Here is a 21,966-nt window from a genome sequence, read left to right as displayed (position 1 = left end):
CTCTGTGTCTAAGGACTTCTTGCCTTGCCTTCCTATGCCCAAGTTCCCTTGCAGGTAGCCTGACAGGTGTGCAGGGGGCCTGCCTTGTTGTTGGTGTCTCCCCACTGACCCCAATTTCCTTTTAGACACTGAAATTTTCCCGTGATTCCTAGCCCGTGAACTTGCACTCCTACCACTTCCAGACAAACTTCTCTACTGCCAACTGCCACGACTCAAGAATTTTCCAACCCTTGATTCTCCATGACCCATTTGCCAGCTGTTAGAGCCTTCTGATATTGTCCTTTAACTTCTTTTTAAAAAAATTTTTTTTCAATGTTTATTTATTTTTGGGACAGAGAGAGACAGAGCATGAACGGGGGAGGGGCAGAGAGAGAGGGAGACACAGAATCGGAAACAGGCTGCAGGCTCCGAGCCATCAGCCCAGAGCCCAACGCGGGGCTCGAACTCACGGACCGCGAGATCGTGACCTGGCTGAAGTCGGACACTTAACCGACTGCGCCACCCAGGCGCCCCATGTCCTTTAACTTCTTATACCAACCCCTTGTCTATTGTATGTGGCAATTCCCATTAGACCCCATTCTCTGTCCTGTCAGCTCCATTTCTCCTCCCCGCCAAGGATCAAATCTCAAATCATATTCCAGATCAACTCAGGGGGCTCAGAGTAAAGCAGGCTATTATGGATCACCGCCCTTTCAAAAACTGTAACACTCTTATTTCAGAAGACAAAGTCAACCTCTGGACAAAAAGATTTAAAAATTATATATAGGGGTGCCTGGGTGGCTCAGTTGGTTGGGTGACCGACTTCGGCTCAGGTCATGATCTCACAGTTTGTGAGTCCAAGCCCCACGTCGGGCTCTGTGCTGACAGCTCAGAGCCTGGAGCCTGCTTCAGATTCTGTGTCTCCCCCACTCTCTACCCCTCCCCTGCTCACGCTCTGTGTCTCTCTGTCTCTCAATAATAAGTAAACTTTAAGAAAAAAAAAAAGAGTCAGATGCTTAACCAACTGGGGCACCTAGGTGGCACCCCTTGACTATACATTTTATTAAATTACATTAAAAATCAATGTTTCTTGGGGCGCCTGGGTGGGTCAGTCGGTTGAGCATCCAACTTTGGCTGAGGTCATAGTCTCTTAGTTTGTAAGTTCAAGCCCTTCTGCTGACAGCTCAGAGTGTGGAGCCTGCTTCAGAATCTGTGTCTCCCCTTCTCTCTCTGCTGCTCCCCCCACTTTCACTCTGTCTCTCTCTCTCAAAAATAAACATTAAAAAAAATTTTTTTAATTAAAAAAATCAATTATCCTGGGGTGCCTGGGTCGCTCAGTCGGTTAAGCATCAGACTCTTGATTTTGGCTCAGGTCATGATCTCACAGTCATGAGATAGAGCCTTGCACTGGGCTCTTCACTGAACGTGGGGCCTGCTTGAGATTCTCCCTCTCCCTCTCTCTCTGCCCTTCCCCTCACTTGAGTATGTGCACACATGTGCATTCTCTCCCTCTAAAAATAAAAAAAAAAAAAGTAAGTATAGTAAAAAAAGTAGATTCACATACCCAAGTTTTTCCAAACAACTTAAAAAGTTTGACAATTTCTGAATTATCAGTTTTTTAATTTACATTAATTAAAATTAAAAACTCAGTTCCTCGGGGTGCCTGGGTGGCTCAGTAAATTAAGCACCCGACTTCAGTTCAGGTCATGATCTCACGGTTTGTGAGTTCGAGCCCCACGTCAGCCTCTGTGCTGACAGCTCAGAGCCTGGAGCCTGCTTCAGATTCTGTCTCCATCTCTCTGACCCTCCCCTGTTCCTGCTCTCTCTCTCTCTCTCAAATATAAAAAATAAAACATAAAAAAAAATTCAGTTCCATAGTCACAGTAGTCACATTGCAGGGCTCAAAAGCCACTTGTGTCTAGTGGCCACCATATTAAACAACAAAGCTCTAAGCAGTTGCTAACTTAATGTGGATAAATTGAAGCCCAATAAGTTTAGCTGTAATATTTTAATCCCTCGTCAGTGGGTGGGAAGTGAGGGGAAAATCACTACCATTGGGATAATTGGTAACTGGGTAATTAAGTGACTGGAGACCTTCCCAATGCTACCCATTAAACAGCGTTTGCGGCTTTTATTATAAAAGACATACACTCACCATACAGTTGGGTGAAAAGAAACAGGTCAATAGACAGACCGACGTTTTTATACTTTTCCAATGTTCACACCCACGGTGAACAATTTCAATACTACAGGAATGGGATAAAAATCATGATTGTTCAGATCATTTCAGATCCAGCAGAACTAAATATATAGTAAAACTACCAAGTAAATATTGTCCATTTTGAAAAGTTGACAGGTTGTTTAAATTAAGACAGTCCTTAAGGACAATACTGAAATATTTGAAAGTATCAAGAAAATAACGGTTTAACGGAAATGACATCCTTACGACAACGAAATGCAGAAGTTCATCTTCGTTCAGTTCGTTTTTCAGTTTTCTGAATAAAGGTTGCATTGCTTTGCAAGGTCCACACCAGGCTTGGTAAACATCTATCACTGGACGACGAGAACATTTATGAAAAAAACAGAGTCGAAGAATCTAGAATAGCTGCTTATCCCAATGCTGGGGCAGGGGCAAGGGCACAGATGAGCAGGTTTTTACAGTTAGTGGGGAGGTACACTCCGTGTTGAGGGTGGTGACAGGTGCCCTGGGCAGAACTCCAAATGGCTGGACAACAGGGGAGCCCCAGTACCTGTTAGGCCTTTGTTCTGCAACATCTCATCCCACAGGCTTTGACTATTAACGACTGTCTGCAAAAAGGAAGGCACTGTGAAGAGGTCCCCAAGTGCCAGCGCACCAAGTAAAGACCGTTGGTAATGTCATACTCACCTGTAACTGGATTTCTCGCTTTTTGCTTGCCATTTATCCACTGTCACATGAAAAAAGGGAAGAAAAATAGAAAATGTTTAAGAGGAAATTTATATGAAGTTTTTCTCTATGCATTCAAAGAGGCATCTTAATGGACCGTAGAAATTTTCCTTCGGCAGTATTGAATTACACCACTCCCCTTTCCTGGGGAGAGAGGAGCCAATGCCACTAAAAGATTCCTCGCCAACTGGCTGCATCAGGCATACTGTCTTACTCTCCCAATAACCCTGAGGCAAGGCGAGGAGGTACAGTTTCTTAAAAGGGCTCTGTTTCCCTATAGTGTTATGGAGTGTCCTCTCCCCATTTCCATTTGCACACGAGTTAATTGCCTTTGACCGGACTCGTGGATCCCACTCCAGGGAGGTTTAATTTTCAGGACGAGACTACTAGTGTTCTTGAGCACAACATAAGCTTTCCGCAGCGTGAAACCAGTGAGGCCCAAACGCCACCCCCCCCCCCCATTCCGTAGTGTCACGGGCGCGCAGTGGGTGACAGCAGACCCCAGCACAAAACAAAGGAGTGGCCCAGGGCATGGAAACTACATCCCAGCGAACGGTGCCGGATTCTCCAACAAGCCTTACACAGAACAGAGCCTCCTCTCGGCTACACCGCGCATTTATACGAAGGGGAAGGAACAGTCCCTGGGGATCCCAACCAGCCGTCTGGACGAGGCCCGTGACCTTTGTGAGCACAGCTCCGACAGGTCCGAGTACCTGGGCGCGGAACAGGTGCCCCGCTCCGAAGAGCTTTCAGCCCGCGCAGGTCCTGCGGAAGAGGCCGGACACGGTCCCCGGGACCGCCCCGCAGGAGGCGTGGCCAACGTCTGCACCGCCCCTCCAGGGCCGCGAGACTGGCCCTCCCCCGCGGGGGCGGTGCCTCGAGGCATCCTGGACTCTGCGCGCAGGCCCAGGGCGGCGAAGCGCGCCCGCCCTGGAACCGCCGGTTTCCTGCGCTTCCCGAGGTGAGATCCCCCAGCCCGGTGCTGCTGCGCCTGCCCGCTGAGTCTCCGGGCAACGCCCTCCGCTGCGGGTGCGTTTGCCACTTGCAGGTTTGATCGCAGCTCTCCTGGGCTTGACGCCTTCCACCGCGGGGCCTGATTTACAGCATAAAATGTGTGCTCCTCAGGTTGGAGTGGAAGGCTCTCTGAAGCCCAGCCTCAGCCTGTCTCCAACATCGGCACCTATCCTGGCTCTTCTTCTCCTCCTCTTCTTTCTTTGCCTTCTCCTTCTTCTATTATTTGGAAATAATTTTAGACAGAGCTCCCATACACCCTGGGACGACCAGATCAATAGGCTTATTGGAAGGATGAACTAGGGTATCTACCATGATTACTTTTGAAATCTAGTCAGTTAATAAACGACTACTTTCAAATCGAAAAAAAAAATGCTAACTTCCCGCAAGTTTTATTAGTTTCCTACAATGAATACTTTTCAGAGATAATGTTTCTGAGCCATCCTTAGCCACCCTCTCTCCGGTGGTCTTGCTTTTTTTCCCCATTGCCCCGGTAATGAAGTTCTTTCTCTTCACCATTCGTCAGAGTGAGTTTGGCTCTATTTTGAAAAATAGGGTGAGTGGCTGGCTTGATCTGGGAATTCTTTGTGTCCGCTTTTCACTGGGGAAGAATTCTCTAGTATTATCTATGGCTGGAGTATAGGTTGTGTGCATAACTTCCCTGTTCTTAGCAAGTTTCACGTGGGTCGCTCTGTTCTACCGAGGTGGCATCTTTCTTGTGACCTTTTCATTTCTGTGGTTTGCAAGAGAAATAACTACCAGTACTCCCTACTAGTGTTCATCTCAGTTCTGAGCAGCCTGTGGGAACACACCTCCCATCAGCCCTGCCACACTCACTGTTTGTCTTTCCAAAATGCTTAGCTGTTTCTTGATGTTAAGCTGTTAGTTACCGGATTTCTGGAGTCCATCTCACAAGTTTTTGTGGTTTCAGCCCAGAAAGCCATCTGGTAAACCTCTGGGGAACCTAAGTTTTCCTGTGGGCTCCTGTTGACAGACAACAACACAGGTGTCACAGAGGAGGTGTCACAGACTTTCCTCTTTAGTGATCTCTTTCTAATGCCAAATAGTGGGTTGGACCAAAGAACAACTCAGGGTCAATTTATTGACAACCTGATCTGGTGAAATAGTAGTTACTAGAAATATGTGACAGTCCTTTTAAAATGCCAGATGGTGATGTGCAGGGATATTATATATACTTCATATGTATCCTTAATAGGGGAACATCCTATTAAGAAAGCATTCTATAAGTAATCCTGCTCATCTATTTGGTTCACTCCGGGAATGAGGATCCTGTCTACAAAGGTCCATGGTATCCCTTCACCTTTTAGTTATTTCCTGCATCCCAAGTATGCCCACATTGGCTGGAAATCTTTTGTTAATAAAATGTTTTGCTTACCCCAAAATACATCATTGAGCCAGCACCTACATAAAGATTTTAGCAGGTGCCACAAATATTCATGCACTAATTTCAAGCAAACTCTTCACATACTTTTGCTACTTAAGGGAAAACATCATTGATAAATCAAGAAGTTCCAGTCTATTCTGAAATAAGCACAAACATTTACCAACGATCAAGACATGCAAGGCAAAAGGTGAACTCAGGTTTTGAAACATCATTCCCATTAACTGCAAGAAGCTTAAATGTTGAAGCTCTGAAACATAAACTTGGTGAGCTTTTGCCTTGGGTCTTTCCAGAATGGACTTCAAGGACAAATGCACTCTGACAATGTTACTTATAAGGGATCGTGATGATTCTGGAACAGTACAGAAGATCCCACAGCATGCTAATGCATGTAGGCTTTATAGGAAAACTTCTCAAAGTTTAAAATGGGAAGGTTTGGGGGCACCTGGGTGGTTCAGTCAGTTGAGCATCTGACTTCGGCTCAGGTCATGATCTCACAGTTCGTGAGTTTGAGCCCCGTGTCGGGCTCTGTGCTGACAGCTCAGAGCGTGGAGCCTGCTTTGGATTCTGTGTCTCCCTCTCTCTCTGCTCATCCCCTCCCCCTTTCTCTCTCTCTCTCTCTCTCTCTCTCTCTCTCTCTCTCTCTCTCAGAAATAAACACAAAAATTTGTAATAACTGACTGGGTGGCTCAGTCGGTTAAGCGACTGACTTCGGCTCAGGTCATGATCTCACGGTTATGGGTTCGAGCCCCACGTCAGGCTCCATGCTGACAGCTCAGAGCCCAGAGCCTGCTTCGGATTCTGTGTCTCCCTCTCTCTCTACCCCTTCCGCACTCACACTCTGTCTCTCTATTTCTCTGTCTCTTGAAAATAAACATTAAAAATTTTTAATAATAAAAAGAAATAAAAAATAAATAAAATGGGAAGATTTACAACAGATGAATGACATAAAAAGGTTGCAATTCTTAAGTAATAATAATAAAACTAATGTGACATCGGTGTGACAATTGGAATAAATGTAGTTGGGGAAGTGAAACCAGAGATAATAAGATCGAAGTCCATTGCAGCAATCCAGGAGGGCTGGGCTAAGGGCCAAAGTGAAGGCAGAGATCACAGATAAGGGGCAAAAAAGACTTAGGAGACATTTGGTGTTAGTATCAACAGGATCTGGGAAGTAGCACTTCGCAGGGATGAGCAAGGAGGAGAAACCACAGAAAACTCTATAAAGTTTCCAATTTCAATGAGTGAATAATGAGGGATGTAAAAAGAGCTATCAGAACGGGAGGGAAGATCACGAGTTCAGGGATTTTAGTATGACAAAGTGGAAGGAGAAGACTAATGAGTCCAACCATTATTGACAGTTAAATCAGGGTTATTATGATCCATGTAATTAGTGAATCCCAAGGGAACAATAGGGCAAAAGTCCTTGAGTAATAGTAGGATGAAGCTTGCTCTGCATGATCAGTAATTTATGGATATATAATGCTTCCTACCTTAGGGCTTTTTCTAACTGCCCCCTCATACATTTTTGTGTGTGTGAAATTCCCATGAGGCAGTATTGGGTAGTGGGGGGTCTTTGTGACCTTGGTCAGGTTTCTTCACCTCTCTGTAGTCTGGTGCTGTTACTGGAGATAATAATAGAACCTATTTAATCACTTTTGTGAGGATCCAATGATTTAAATTATACATATGGCTCAGAACAGTCTTCAGCTTATGGTATACATTCAATAATTGTTATCTATTGTCAGGCAGAGATATAAAGCTAAAATATTTCAATTAGCACTCCTGTGTGGACACCTTATACATCAATCTATCTAAAACCTGCCAAAGTACCTTTCCACAAAGATTTCTATCACTGTTAAATTGAATGGAGACTACTGCTCTAAAGAAAATGCATCAAAGTTAAAAAAAAAAAAATCCTCCCCCTACTACAGGTGTATATTGACCTTGTGATAATGATGTACTTAGCTCCTGCATCATTTCTTCTTAAGGGGGTGCCATGCTTTCTCCTGTAATCTACTTGATATTTCTACGCTAAATGGCCCAATGGAAAAATCATGTGGAAATAGAAACTTGAAGTCCAATTTCAAGACACATGCGCACATGTAATAATTAGTGAATTTTTTTAAATTCTCCCCCAAATCTAGAATGAGTTGGAAGGATTTTTCACAGAGGGTGATGGAGTTACATCGGAACCCCTTGCTGGATTCTTCAGTGCTCCGGTGTGATGTTGTCCTGGCTGAAGCTGAACCTCTGGCCTTGCTCACAGGGAAATGGGGAAGGTGGTGAGTCCTCCTTATGGATGCGTATGTGGCCATGTTTACCTTTTGATCTAGCACCCCGATGATATTACTGTCAACATCTCTGCCTCTGCTCCCCACCTTATTATTTGTTTGACTCTGTTGAAATTCATGAAATCTTTTCTTTCGTGAGAAGGGCAAGAGGACATTTGAGTTGGGGTAACCCAAGACAATGGAGAGAATGGGAGCTTCCATTTCCACTCTGCCCTAAGGAACGGATTTGAGTTCTCATGAGATACTAGCCACCTTTGTTGCAGGAAACAGGATGCACCTCACATGGACAAACTGGAGAGGCGTGAATAAACGTACTCCTTCCAGAGATCTGAGCAGAAATGAAGAAGCCAATAATGGATACTGATGAAAGCAGACTAGCAACACCACATCCAGGCATGAAGGAACAAAGGGAAGAAAGGACCTTAATGGAACCCGGGGAGAGTGGGGCCACTCAGCAGGAGCTGTAGCCTAGAAGGTCTGCAGGCCATACTGGAATTGTGAAGACAAAGCAAGGAAGGGGTAGAAAATAAATGCCTCATCCTCACTCCTCCCTCTGGATGGACTCTCCTACTGGTAACTCCCAGTGGTCAAATCCAACCAGGAGCCCACTATGATCAGGGCCAGCCTCCCAGTGCTCAGAGAAGGGCAAGGAAGAGAAGAACAGCAAATAAAACAACATATAGGGTTAGAGAAGGAGAAGAAACATATAGGAATGTCTGTCCAGAGACTTAAGAGATTCCAGACATGTTAGCCTGAGCTAACAGAAATATGAAAGACAGTTTGTGAGACTCTGGGCCTAGGCAGAACTGCTTTGTGGGTCAGCCAAGGAAGCGTAGCTGGATTTGGAGAGAAGACCATTCGTTCCGTCCAGCCTTGGAGTCCAGCAGAGCTCTTGCGTTTCAAGGACCGTAAATGCTGGAGGCATCAGAGAATCTGGGGCACGGACATTAGAGATCTTGTGCCACTCTGTGGGAAGAAGATTTTGCCAACCAGGAGCGTGTGGTGGCTGCAGCTGATGGTCCCGTGTCTGGACTCACAAGAGGAAGGCTTCCTGGCCCTCAGCTCGGGGGACTGGAGCAATCATAAGTCGCTTAATAAAAACATACGTAGTATTTTTCTGCGTCTTGGGTCATACATTGTATTAGGGTTCTCCACAGAAACAGAGCCAATAGTATACATATGGAGAGAGAGAGATTGATTATGAGGAATTATGGAGGCTGAGAAGCCCCGCTATCAGCCCTCTGCAAGCGGGAGACCCAGGAAAACCAGTGGTTAATTCAGTCTGCATCCCGTTTTTCATCCTGCCCAGTTTGAGGGCAGGAGAAAATGAGATGAGATGTCCCGGATTAAGCAGCGAGGCAGGAAAGAAAGGGAGTATACTCCTCTCTCCTCTACCTTTTGCTCTGTTCAGGCTTTCAACAGATTGGATGGCGCCCACCCACCTTGAAGAGAGCAATCTACCCAGTCCACTGACTCAGATGCTAGTCTTGTCTAGAAATACTCTCACAAACACCCCCAGGAAATAATATTGTATCTGAGTACCCCGTGGTCAGTGAACTTGACGTACAGAATTAACCATCACACGCATGCTTAAAGGATTTGGGTTTTTGGGTTGTTTTTTTTTTTTAATTTGTCTTAGTTTAAGTGTCACTTATGTAGATCCATGGAGACCAGCTACACACTTACACGAGAAAGAACACCTGGTGTGGAACTGACAGAGATTGGGGCAAAGGAGATTCAAAGGAGGATTCCTCAAGGAGATGGGATCTGAGCACTTACCCCAAGGAAGGATCACTTTTGGAGCACCCAAATGCTTACTTGTAAATTTTTTTAATGTTTATTTATTTTTTAGAGAGAGAGAGAGAGACAGAGTGTGAGTGGGGGAGGGGCAGAGAGAGAGGGAGACACAGAGCCCCAAGCAAGCCCCAGGCTCTGAGCCGTCAGCACAGAGCCTGACACGGGGCTCGAACTCATGAACTGGAGGTCATGACCTGAACCAAAGTCAGACGCTTAACCAACTGAGCCACCCAGGAGCCCTACCAAATGTTTATCTGTGACACAGAGGCCTCTGACGGCTGAGATCAGGGATGGTCGTGGGACAACCGGGGAAAATGGGACTCTGTTGGGAATGCCCACGCTACACCATCCCACAAACATTGTAGGGCATCTGATTCCATGGTTGTCTATCATTTGTCCTTCTCTTCCCAATATCTACAAAGATGTTCAAAATAATAACATTCTAGTGTTGAAAATTTGCACTTGCAGGGCATTGCTATTTGCACCTTATGAAATACCACTTAATTTGTATATCAGCTCTCTGAAATAGGATCTCTTATTCCCATTTTGCATTGGAGGAAAATGAATTTCAGAGAGATACAAGGCCAATGTCCTGTAAGAAAAGAGACCTCAGGTACATCTCTAGATGATCTCTGGATGATCCAGATCTGGGCTAATATATTAACTATGAGCCATGTATGGCTGCTGAGGTGCAACTACTCAGAATCAGGATGTGCGACAAGTGCTAAATACAAACCAGATTTTGAAGGGCTTCCTATGGATAAAAGAATGCGAAAAATCTCATTAATAACTTTTATATTGATTACCTCTTTAAATGATAAAATTTGGGATAGAATGGGTTAAAGCCTATTCTTAAATTCAAATTCACCTTTTTCTTTTTCCTGTTTTAATATGGCAACTAGAAAACTTTAAATTACATATGTGGCTCACCTTGGTGACACACATCATATTTCCACTGGGCAGCACTGATGTAAAATTTCATTTGTGGTGAGTCATCTATTGTCCCAAGCTGCATAACGAGTTGCGCCCCAAATCTAGTAGCTTAACGCAATCATTTCATTATATCTCTCCATTGCATGGGTCAGGAATTCAGGCGCAGGGTTGGGTGGGCAACTTCTCTGCACCAGGTGATGTGGACTGGGGTCACTTGGTGGTATCCACAAGGCAGCTGGGTGGTCTGGAGGGCCCAAGCAGCTTCATTTGCACATCTGTGCTTTGGCTGGAAGGCTGGGCTCCTCTGGGCTCCTCTCTCCTTCATCTCCATGTAGTCGCAAACATCTCCAGGTGTTCTCCCAGAGAAGTCGAACTTCTGGGACTGTTCAGGCTTCAAGAGCTAGTGCTCCACATGGCAGGGAATGGAGGCTTCCGACCTCTTTAGGCTTCCTTCTGGAAACTGGCAGTGTCATTTCTCCTGTGTCCTGTTTGTTGACACAGTCACAAATTCCACTCACAGGGAAGGGTGAGGGACAGAGATTCCACCTCATGATGGAAGCCATGTCAAGAACTTGTGTCCATTTTTAATCTAGCAAGTTAATCTAGGGCGGTGATTCTTTTTTTTTTTTTTCAATATATGAAGTTTATTGTCAAATTGGTTTCCATACAACACCCAGTGCTCATCCCAAAAGGTGCCCTCCTCAATACCCATCGCCCACCCTCCCCCCCCTCCCACCCCACATCAACCCTCAGTTCTCAGTTTTTAAGAGTCTCTTATGCTTTGGCTCTCTCCCACTCTAACCTCCTTTTTTTTTTCTTCCCCTCCCCCATGGGTTTCTGTTAAGTTTCTCAGGCTCCACATAAGAGTGAAACCATATGGTATCTGTCTTTCTCTGTATGGCTTATTTCACTTAGCATAACACTCTCCAGTTCCATCCACGTTGCTACAAAGGGCCATATTTCATTCTTTCTCATTGCCCTGTAGTACTCCATTGTGTATATAAACCACAATTTCTTTATCCATTCATCAGTTGATGGACATTTCGGCTCTTTCCATAATTTGGCTATTGTGGAGAGTGCTGCTATAAACATTGGGGTACAAGTGCCCCTATGCATCAGTACTCCTGGATCCCTTGGGTAAATTCCTAGCAGTGCTACTGCTGGGTTATAGGGTAGGTCTATTTTTATTTTTTTGAGGAACCTCCACACTGTTTTCCAGAGTGGCGGTACCAATTTGCATTCCCACCAACAGTGCAAGAGGGTTCCCGTTTCTCCACATCCTCTCCAGCATCTATAGTCTCCTGATTTGTTCATTTTGGCCACTCTGACTGACGTGAGGTGATATCTGAGTGTGGTTTTGATTTGTATTTCCCTGATGAGGAGTGACGTTGAGCATCTTTTCATGTGCCTGTTGGCCATCCGGATGTCTTCTTTAGAGAAGTGTCTATTCATGTTTTCTGCCCATTTCTTCACTGGATTATTTGTTTTTTGGGTGTGGAGTTTGGTGAGCTCTTTATAGATTTTGGATACTAGCCCTTTGTCCGATATGTCATTTGCAAATATCTTTTCCCATTCCGTTGGTTGAAGGGCGGTGATTCTTATACTTTAGCTCACCTCAGAATCACATAGAGAGGTGTTACAACACATTATCATTGGGTCCCACATCTAGAATTTCTGAATCGGTAGGTCTCAGGTAGAGCTCAAGAAGTTGCATTTTTTTAAATGTTTTTTTTTAATGTTTTTTAAATGTTTTAATGTTTTAATGTTTTTTAAAACATTTTTAATGTTTTTTAAAACATTTTTAATGTTTTTTAAAACATTTTTTAATGTTTTTTAAAACATTTTTTAATGTTTTTTAAAACATTTTTTAATGTTTTAATGTTTAGGGACAGAGAGAGAGAGACAGGGGATCCCAAGAAGGCTCCACGCTGACAGCAGAGAGCCCATGAGGGGCTTGAACTCACGAACCATGAGATCATGACCTGAGCTGAAGTTGGACACTCAACCAACTGAGCCTGAGCCATGCAGGTGCCCCAAGAGTTTGCATTATTAATAAGGTCCCAGATGCTGCTGCTGCTAGTGATGGTCTGGGAATCACATCTGGAGCACCAGGAATCCATACGTCAGTATGACCAACAAACAATCCCTGCCCACGCTGTCCCCTTTGCAATCTTCCCCCTAAACCACCCCAATGCATTTCCATAGAGTACCATTATTTTCCTATTCTTCAGGGACAGAAGTAAAGCTTATATGATACCAGACACAGTTCTTATTGACTCAGAGAACAGGCGAGGATGTGCTTGTCACCATGCACGACTGGAGCAGGCAGGAACTAACTAGTGGATTGTAAATGTCAGACACGAGTGCCTTAAGTGGCAACATTGCACAGGTGTAAATAACTCACTTACTGCACTTGCTACCTTTGGCCGCATAATACATTATTCTGAAACTTACTAGATTCAGACAACACACATTTATCATCTCATAGTTTTATGTCAGGAATCCAGGAACAGATAAACCGAGTAGTTCCGGCTCAGGATCTCTCATGAGACTCCACTCAACACCAGCCAGGGCTGGCATCACCAGTAGGAGAGGATCTGCTTCTGAGCTCATGCCAGGTCTACCGGCAGGTCTCAGAAGATCCACTTCCAAGTTCACTCATGTGGCTGTGAGAAAGTCTTGATTCTTTGCCACACGTGCTTCCATGACATGGCAGGTGGTTTCCTCCAGGGTGAAGGAATCCAAGAGACAGGAAGAAAGACAAAGACTGCCCAGGATGGAAGCCATAGTCTTTTTATACACTAACATTGGAAGCGATATCTCATTTCTCTGCCCTCTTTACTTCCTAAGAAGTCAATAGTCCATAACAGGGGAGATGACACAGGGGCAGTAATATTAGGCAGGGACCATTAGAGGCCGTCTTAGCTCTGCTGTCTGCGATATTAAAAGGAATTCGTAGAACCCAACAGAGTGGTAAGTTGAGTACTGATTGTATCCTAAAGTTACACAATCAATCACAATCAATCTTGAAGTTACTTAGGACATTACCAGATCCCCTTAAAAAGTGACTACAGGGGCGCCTGGGTGGCGCAGTCGGTTAAGCGTCCGACTTCAGCCAGGTCACGATCTCGCGGTCCGGGAGTTCGAGCCCCGCGTCAGGCTCTGGGCTGATGGCTCAGAGCCTGGAGCCTGTTTCCGATTCTGTGTCTCCCTCTCTCTCTGCCCCTCCCCCGTTCATGCTCTGTCTCTCTCTGTCCCAAAAATAAATAAACGTTTAAAAAAAAAAAAAAAAAAAAAAGTGACTACATTTTTTAAATTTTATTTTAGAGAGAGAGAGAGCGCATGAGGGGGGAGAGAGGGGCAGAGGGAGAGAGAGAGAACCTTAAACAGGCTCCATGCTCAGTGCAGAGTCCAACACGGGGCTTGATCTCACAACTCTGAGATCATGTGAGCTGAAATCAAGAGTTGGAGGCTCAACTGACTGAGTCATTCAGGTGCCCCCAAAAGTGGTATTTTTTTTATTTAAATCCAAGTTAGTTAACATATAGTGTAATAATAATTTCAGGAATAGAATTTAGTGATTCATCACTGACATATAACACCCAGTGCTCATCTGGAAAAGTGCCCTCCTTCATGCCCCTTGCCCATTTAGCCCACCCCCCACCCAACACCTCGACAGCAACCCTCAGTTTGTTCTCTGTATTCAAGAGTCTCTTAGGGTTTGTCTCACTCTCTGTTTTTATCTTATTTTTTATTCCCTTCCCCTATGTTCATCTGCTGTGTTTCTTACATTCCACATAGGAGTGAAATCATATAATATTTGTCTTTCTCTGACTGACTTATTTCGCTTAGCCTAATACAGTCTAGTTTCATCCACATGATTGCAAATGGCAAGATTTCATTCCTTTTGATGGCCAAGTAATATTCCATTGTATGTATATACCACATCTTTATCCATTCATCAGTTGATGGACATTTGTGCTCTTTCCATACTTTGGCTATAGTTGATAGTGTTGCCAAAAACATTGGGGTGCATGTGCTTCTTCGAATCAGCATTTGCTGGGTCTATTTTTAACTTTTTGAGGACCCTTCATACTGTTTTCCAGAGTGGCTGCACCACTTTCCATTCCCACCAGCAGTGTAAAAGTGTTCCTCTTTCTCTGCATCCACAACAACATCCGTAGTTGCCTGAGTTAATTTTAGCCATTCTGACCAGTGTGAGGTGGTATCTGAGTGTGGTTTGGATTTGTATTTCCCTGATGATGAGTGATGTTGAGCATCTTTTCATGTGTCTGTTGGCCATTTGGGTGTCTTCTTTGGAGGAGTATCTATTCATATCTTTTGCAATTTCTTCACTGGATTATTTCTTTTTTGGGTGTTGAGTTTGATAAGTTCTTTATACGTTTTGGATACTAACCCTTTATCTGATAGGTTTGCAATGTATTTCTCCCATTCTGTCAGGTGCCTTTTAGTTTTGCTGATTGTTTCCTTCGCTGATTGCATATAAGTGCACCACTATTTATCTTGTTCTGTGACAGCAGGATTATAAAATGATTCTCCTATAGTATTTTAAAGTATTATTAATAATTATAGAATAATAATGACAAGTCATTATAGGCAAAAAGAGGAATAAGCATCCATTTAGTTACTGACTTAATAATGACACAAAGTATGAGATTAACATTGACCAATAGCATCTAAGCCTCTAAAATTTATTTTTATATGAATCAACATTTTAGGTCTATTTTTAAGTTATTTGCACAAAGTTGCCCCTGCATTAGGAGAGTAAGTAATATTATCCTGAGTATGGGATGTCAGGCACTATGCCATTGTTTAACACCTGTTGCTATCTTGTTTCAGCTTTACCAAAACCCTATAGCATAGGACAGTGGGGATCAGAGATTATAAATACCTCATCCATGATTCCATAGTTACTAAAAAGTTTTGAATCCACATGCCCAGATTATTCCAAAACTCTTTTGTGTAAACTATGCTGCCTTGTCAACCGTAAGGGTTTGGTTATTTGAGTCAGTAAACTTAATATCAAAGGTAGCATTGTTATAAGCAAATCACAAGGGTATGTCAATTGCTTTAAAAAATTTTTTTTAACATTTATTTATTTTTGAGAGAGAGAGGGAGAGAGAGTCAGAGCATGAGCCAGGGAGAGACGGAGAGGGAGGGAGATACAGAATCCCAAGCAGGCTCCAGGCTCTGAGCTGTCAGCACAGAGCTCAACACAGGGCTCGAACTCACGAACCATGAGCTCATGACCTGAGCTGAAGTTGGACACTCAACCTACTGAGCCACCCAGCCACCCCAGAGCATGTCAATTCTTATATCAGGTAAGTATCAGTTAACGCAATAAAAATAACAAAGACGGCCCACTTGGATTCTACTTATCTCAATCCAAGTTGGTTGTCTTGGTTATTTTTATTGATTTTAACTGATACCAGAATTGATTTTTATTATATAACACTACTTGGTCATAAAGGGTGCCTTGAACAAGGTTAAGAATAGTCTCACATTCTCAAAGGTTTGGGCTGTAATATAGTCTGCCAGCATGCTTAGACTAAGTCCAGATGCTTTCCACCTTTTCCAATTTCTTTTTCTGCTTAACAGATCCATGTCTGGAATGGATCTGGGAGGCATTCTGTTTCCTGAGTCCCTACTAAGTCTTAGTCAGAATCAAACCATATTCATGCTCAATTAATCCTGAAAGGACTTCCTCTTAGTCATTTGACTATCTAAGCTGGTTCTTTCCTCTAAATACCATGGCCAGCAGCCATAGCTTTACTATCAGTCATTTTCAAGAGGCATGTATCTCAGGTTGAGCATCGGTTGAATAAGTTAAGTCTCCTACAGTCCATATCTTCAGGTTCTCTGGACCTTGAGTAGATAGTTTGGAGACGGAGGGAAATAACATTCTAAGATCAAAGCCCAGCAAGAGCAAATGCAAAGAGAACAGCCTGGATTACTGCATAGAGAAAGGCAATAGTTGTCCTTAGCAGAAGTATCTCCTGAAAAAGGTGTAGGAGTTGAGTGTTGAAAGGATTTTGGGGGTCAACTTGTGTAGAGCTATGGAAATTGAATATATTCTATAGTTAATGGAGAACAGATCGTCGTTCTCTCAGAAGAGGGGACACTGTCAATCTTCTACCTTTTCATGGAAAAACAATTTTGGTGATAATTAAGAGCAGAGCATTGAAACATTTGGAATCATGGTAGCAGTCATTCATTTGAAACTATTTTGTCACAATGGTAAAAAGCTGATTACAAAGCAAGTGACGAGGAGTATTTAATGGATAACTCCACCTATGAAGCACACCATATCCAGGCAACAGACAGTAGTTAAAGCAACAAAAATTTCATTATAAAGAACTAACTCAGAATTGTCTATCTCTGAGTAATTTTGAATAAAGTGTACCCGGAATACATGATGGGGTATAAAACAGACCACTATTACTAGGAGGAAGAAGAAGCTCTTGATTTGAGCTCTATAGTCTTGATGGGCCCACATGTCAGGCCAGAGAGCTTTTGTCTGTTGGAGAATGACACCCATCTGTATCAGGAAGAGGACCCCAACCGTTGTGATCATGATGACAATCATAGAGTAGTTCAAGATAATGAATTCTCTGCGGTTGATATCTTTGTAGAACTCAAAGCATCGTCGTTGTTTTGAGTAACTTGGATTTATACCATATTGTAAAAATAATATTGGCAAAAAAATGAGGCTGCTCATGGTCCAAATAACAATGCTTAAAACTACCGCATGGCACTTTTGCAACTGTTGCATTTGGAGCTTCTTAAAATAGATGAGCAATCGGAGTATGACAATGGCCACGTAGAAAAAAAAGGTGACGTACATATGACCATATAATATGCTGCTGACCAATCGGCAGAGAAAGGTTCCAAACTCCCAGACCTCTAAGATATAATAGCTGAGGCGGAATGGAAGGCTGACCAGGAGGACTGAGTGCAGCACTATGATATTGACAACGATCATGGCAATCATTGATTGGCTTTTCCTTTTGAACATCATACGTGACATCAGTACTGTTCCAGTAGTGCCTCCGAGCAAAACCACGCCATAGAGTGTTATCAGAATCACCCTGCATTGTCCCTTGCAGTGGCCTTGGTCTGTGCTTGAGGCATTTGGCAGGGTGGTCATGCTGATGGGCTCCATGTCTCACCACAAAATGCTCCGAAGACCATAAACCCCTAAATCAAAAGTTTTGCAAAATTATAATGGATATAGTAAAACTACACAGCAACTGCACTTTAATAGTATCGAGTTTTGCAATCCCAGCCGATTATTTACAACCCTCAAGCTGTCTACCCAAAGTGGAGTCACTTAAGACTCCACTTAATTGCCCAGACATACTGAAGAGACACGCTGAAGCTAAATCACAAAAAGAAGTTTGCTTGAATATAAAATCCCTAACTGTACACACAGGTGTTCTATTCATAGGTATGTCTCAGCTCACATACCACGGCTGGGCTTACTATGAGACATGTTAGCCGCTGGCATAAAATTTAAGGAAGGGCCAAAAACTCAGTAATCAAAATAAACAATATTTCAATGCAATTAAAAAAAAACCTCAAAATCAATGCAAAAATTCATGATGAACAAGGTAACAAAAATTTAAACAGAGGCAGAGTCAGTATATACACAGCACATGCTCATATCAGATCTACAAGGGCTGTTCCTTCTATCATCAGGATCTAGTTTGAGATAACGTAGAGAAGATCAGATCAATTGTGTGCAATTATTGTAAGAAGAGGTATCAGACAACATTTTAATATATTTCTGTTAGGGGCGCCTGGCTGCCTCAGTCAGTAGAGCATGCGACTCTCTTCTTCAGGGTCGCGAGTTTGAGCCCATGTTGGGCATAGGGCCATCTTTAAAAAACAAATAACTAATTTATAAAATATTTTCTGCAAATTGCTTTTGAGCAGGGAGTAGCATCGACTGTGCATATTCCCTGCACTCTCTCCTTCTTGCCAACCTTGAATCTTTTCCTCGTGTAAAGTTGGGGTTGGTGGGCGAGTTCTGTTTAGTTTTTATTTAAGTTTTTCAGGGATGGATGTGTAAGAAGCAGGGACAGCGTAGCAATCTGCCACCCTGCAGGTAAGTGCCAACTCTTGTCACTGAGTCCCTGTGGTGTGTGCATGAGTCACCCGGCTCCATGGAGCTCTGGCTGTAAAATGGGAAAATCATACAGCCTACGTTAGAAGATGACTGGGAAATTAAATGAGTCAGTGTGCTTGAGACAGCTTTATAATATAAGTACAGCAAAAAAGCCATATAGAAGTTATGATTCTCATCACAAAATGACAGAAACGAAAGGACATTTGCCTCTTTCTCCTTACCCTACACCTAGGCAGATATACGGTTGTATGACATAAAATTGTTGTGGCATCTGTAAGTATTTAATGAATATCTCAATAAAAAATTTTTAAAAATCCCTTTTGGCCCACCAACTTCCTGCTGAAAAAAATTTTAAATAAAAATAAATAAATAACGTTTTTAAACCTTTGATTGGATCCAGGCATCAAAGGATCAGACTTCCCTGTCCAGAAGGATCTGTGTCCTTTTTCCTCATATGTCTCCTGCCCAGCTGGCCAGAGCAATGTTTGAGCCTTCGTATCTGCATGAGAAGTTATTCTACAGTGAATGTCTAAATATCTTAGAATTTTTCTTCTCCTACTCCGGAATCTCCTTGTAGGGAATAAGTAAATTTTTTTGTTTCCGAAGCATTGTATTGGACCTGGCATATTTAATGTGATCAAGTAAGATTTTATTATAACTAAAAAACATAATTAGAACTTGCATAATAACCTAAGTTTTGTGTGCTGAAATACGCATTTTAACAAAGTGCATGTATTTAAAATATACAATGTTTATATGTTTTTTTGGGTGAAACAGAATAGTTTTACATGATTTGTGAACAAATATGATACTAATTTACCTTTCAAATTTTGGCAGTCCTCAAGTCGAAGAAGACAAAATGCAAGTTTGAAATTATTTTAAAGCGATAAAAACCTAAATTATTTATCAGTCCCACAGTCTAAGTGGACACTGATCTCAAGGCAGTATGACATTTGGAAACAGCGTGAACTGCCACTTAACTAGCTGCCTCATCACGGGACAAACGTTTAACCCTAAAGTTGTCTCTTCAGCTGTAAATATGGGAAGGAGAAGATCAATTCTGTAAGAAGTAAGTTAGAGTATGTCTATAAAGAACCCAACGGATTCCCTGACATAGAATTGGTCATCAAAGTGCCAATGTCACTTTTCCCTCCATAACGTACACAAAGATATTTCATAAACACGAGATCCCATTCATTTGCAGTTACTTCTCAGAACTGACCCACAAAAAATGCATGGGGATTATGTTCCACTGCTTTCCTTCCCCCCGCCCCCCGCCCCAGGACTTTATGACACTGCCCACCCCCAACATGATCCTTTAACAGCTTATAATTTCTAGTTATTTCTTTGTTTGTTTTCTATGCAGAAACAAATGAGCACCCAGACTACTTACTTGTTCTTTTCCTCTTATGATTTGTTTCTGGTGGAGGACTCAGGCCACCATGGTCATGTGTTGGTGACCTACATCTACAGTAAGAACCGTTTGCTTGAATCAAGACTCCAGTAATGGCACAGTCGAGAGGAATCTTGGGATGGATGGTGGATGATGAACGCGCTTTAGACTGACGGCCTCTGAAGTCTGGAACAGTCAAGATGGAGGGCCCAGATAAACTGCCTGGGCCACAAACGGATGTTTGTCTCTCCAGCTCGTGGTTAAACAGATTAAAAAAAAAAAAAAAAAAAAAAAAAAAAGGATTCCTATAAGTGAAGACTTTCATTTTTACTATTAGTGATGTATTTGCGGAAATTTTTCTTAGTAACCTGAAAAACTTAAAGAGTTTTCTTTTTTCAAATGTCAAGAATGATAACTTGACAATGTCAAGTTTGAAAATGTCAAATTTTCTTTTTCAAATATCAAGAATGATAACTTCTGATATGTTTTACACTGTGACCTCGTGGACTACTTTCTCTGAGACTTTCATGTTCTCAACCATATGCTCAAAATACAGCTCTGTGTTTCAATTTTCAGAGACTCCCTTCTCTCATTAACTGCATTTGGACATATGGTTCTTTCGAAGCTCAGACCTCTGGTGCTCTAACTGCTACAAGAGGGCTCATTTCGTTTTTCTCAAAAGTCTTTCCTTTTCTTACCTCAACCTCACTTCCTAACTTCATAGGCACCTCAAGCTGTGTTAAGTCCTCAAAGAATAATTTTAAGGAAGCATTGGATTTAGGACAGGTAAAGAGGCAAAGACCAACATGTCTTCTAGCAGTAGGCAAACCCAACCCCAAGTCATATTACTGTTCGGCTACAGGAATTCAGAAGGATACATAATATCACCCATATGGCATGTTCAGGTCAGCCTGCATTTCGGTAACGGATAAAATTCTCATTTACTTTGGAAAAATGAATGTCATCTCCCACCTGCTTCATTTGCTAATGATCATCCAGCAATGCTTGTGGCCACAGAGATGTAAGACAGCAGAATCTAAAGGCACTAGGCCCATATGCTTAATTGTTTCAGGAAAAAATAAACAAAACGAAACACCCCTTAGTAGAAGATGAGATTGCCAACTCTTATTACCAAAAGCAAATTTATACCAACTCAACTCCACTGGAAAATTTTCACATAGAACCAACATTTCAACCGGTTTTAAACACCTCTCCTTAAATCAAAGTAATTCAAAAATACAAATCTAGTTTGTATGCCTAGATTGATCTGGCAGGCCTCATTTTTTAGATAAAATGTGTTCCCAGAATGGGTAGGATAAAGGCGTTCCCATAGAAACTGTGCTAAATTTAGAGATTGCTTGTCTGCTGAAGGACTAACTGGGAGATGAGTTAGGTGTGACCAACAATGCAGGCAAAAATAAATTCAGTTATAATTTGAAACTATGGCCAGCCCACAAATTAAGTGTTCACATTGACGATGTAAGGATTTCAAAGTATTAAAATGTGTGTATATTGTATTTACACCACTGTGCAGACCATGTTTTTTCCCATTATACCTAGAATTCAGCTCTGCTTTCCTTGAACGGTGCCCAGATTTTCAAGAAAAATAACAAAACCTTAATATGAGAGCTTAGCAATCACCTCGTCCTAGTCCTCAAGAGTACAAACAATTATCTTCATTAACAGATGAAGCCGCCACAATGCAGAGAGTTTATAAAATCACCACAGGCCGCCATGGGACCACTTAGGGAGTAGCCAAGGGTGACAACCACAACCTCATTCCAAGCCTTCATACCCACAACACCACATTGTATGATGGTGAACTTGAGATAACTTTCGGAGAGCGCCTTTCATAATCTATGGTTTCAGGTTCCATCTTCTTCCTTGCAATATCTGGAATCTTGTTTTTGGATTGAACCTCTGTGCTTAAATAAAAGTATATTTTAAAATTCTAGGAAGTTAAAATTCTTCTTTAAATGTAGTTCTTTGCCCCCAAATAAACTGTTAAAGTAAGGCATTAACCTTGGTGATTATCCTAAGTCAGTTTGCAGAAGTCAATCTGTCCTGCACAGGAGGGGCTCC

The 21,966-nt window shown here is 42.6% G+C and overlaps 2 protein-coding genes and 1 pseudogene across 11 annotated transcripts in view; 1 reads left to right on the top strand and 2 right to left on the bottom strand.

The window, feature by feature from the left end:
* The window catches only part of NME8 (NME/NM23 family member 8), a 63,779-nt gene extending 60,035 nt beyond the window's left edge, over window positions 1–3,744 (bottom strand). For 6 of the 8 annotated variants that reach the window (XR_015248108.1, XR_015248107.1, XM_025929886.2 and 3 more), the window contains exons 1-4: window positions 3,619–3,744; window positions 2,867–2,906; window positions 2,730–2,787; window positions 2,426–2,532 (exon numbers count right to left, since the gene is read on the bottom strand). Coding sequence is in view for 6 of the 8 variants with exons in the window: in XM_025929886.2 (XP_025785671.1) it covers window positions 2,426–2,532; window positions 2,730–2,787; window positions 2,867–2,899 (198 nt within the window). In the remaining 2 variants the exon portion in view is untranslated. Of the gene's footprint in view, window positions 1–2,134; window positions 2,226–2,425; window positions 2,533–2,729; window positions 2,788–2,866; window positions 2,907–3,618 lie in introns of those variants that run through there. The other 2 variants (XM_086696981.1, XM_086696979.1) reach the window with 2 other exon arrangements.
* LOC147583334 (uncharacterized) lies at window positions 3,068–20,183 on the top strand. Its single transcript, XM_086682175.1, has 5 exons — window positions 3,068–3,105; window positions 3,375–3,866; window positions 7,466–7,603; window positions 19,329–19,560; window positions 19,921–20,183. Exons 1-4 carry the CDS (start codon window positions 3,068–3,070, stop codon window positions 19,360–19,362), a joined length of 702 nt encoding a protein of 233 aa, XP_086538301.1. The 3' UTR covers window positions 19,363–19,560; window positions 19,921–20,183.
* On the bottom strand, window positions 13,838–20,021 carry LOC112867049 (putative G protein-coupled receptor 141 pseudogene; annotated as a pseudogene). 2 transcript variants are annotated; one of them, XR_015248110.1, is made up of 3 exons: window positions 19,885–19,980; window positions 18,876–18,990; window positions 13,838–17,560 (listed from the first exon to the last, which is right to left on the bottom strand). The product of XR_015248110.1 is annotated as a putative G protein-coupled receptor 141 pseudogene, transcript variant X2 (transcript). The 2 variants fall into 2 exon arrangements; XR_015248109.1 differs by lacking the exon at window positions 18,876–18,990 and having other exon boundaries at window positions 19,885–20,021.
* Window positions 20,184–21,966: the final 1,783 nt, after the last annotated feature.

The sequence above is a fragment of the Puma concolor genome, chromosome A2 (genome assembly GCF_028749965.1).
Source record: "Puma concolor isolate L17-30 chromosome A2, mPumCon1.1.hap2, whole genome shotgun sequence".
Classification (NCBI taxonomy): Eukaryota; Metazoa; Chordata; class Mammalia; order Carnivora; family Felidae; genus Puma; species Puma concolor.
Note: the sequence above shows the minus strand (reverse complement) of the source record. Positions and strands in the feature narration are given on the sequence as shown.

Excerpts from the sequence above, each read along its gene's own strand:
- LOC147583334 (XM_086682175.1), top strand. The coding sequence starts at position 3,068 with ATGCCACTAAAAGATTCCTCGCCAACTGGCTGCATCAG. Across the intron at positions 3,106-3,374 it reads TCGCCAACTGGCTGCATCAG|TGTCACGGGCGCGCAGTGGG; the intron begins GCATACTGTCTT and ends CCCATTCCGTAG. Across the intron at positions 3,867-7,465 it reads GGTTTCCTGCGCTTCCCGAG|AATGAGTTGGAAGGATTTTT; the intron begins GTGAGATCCCCC and ends CCCCAAATCTAG.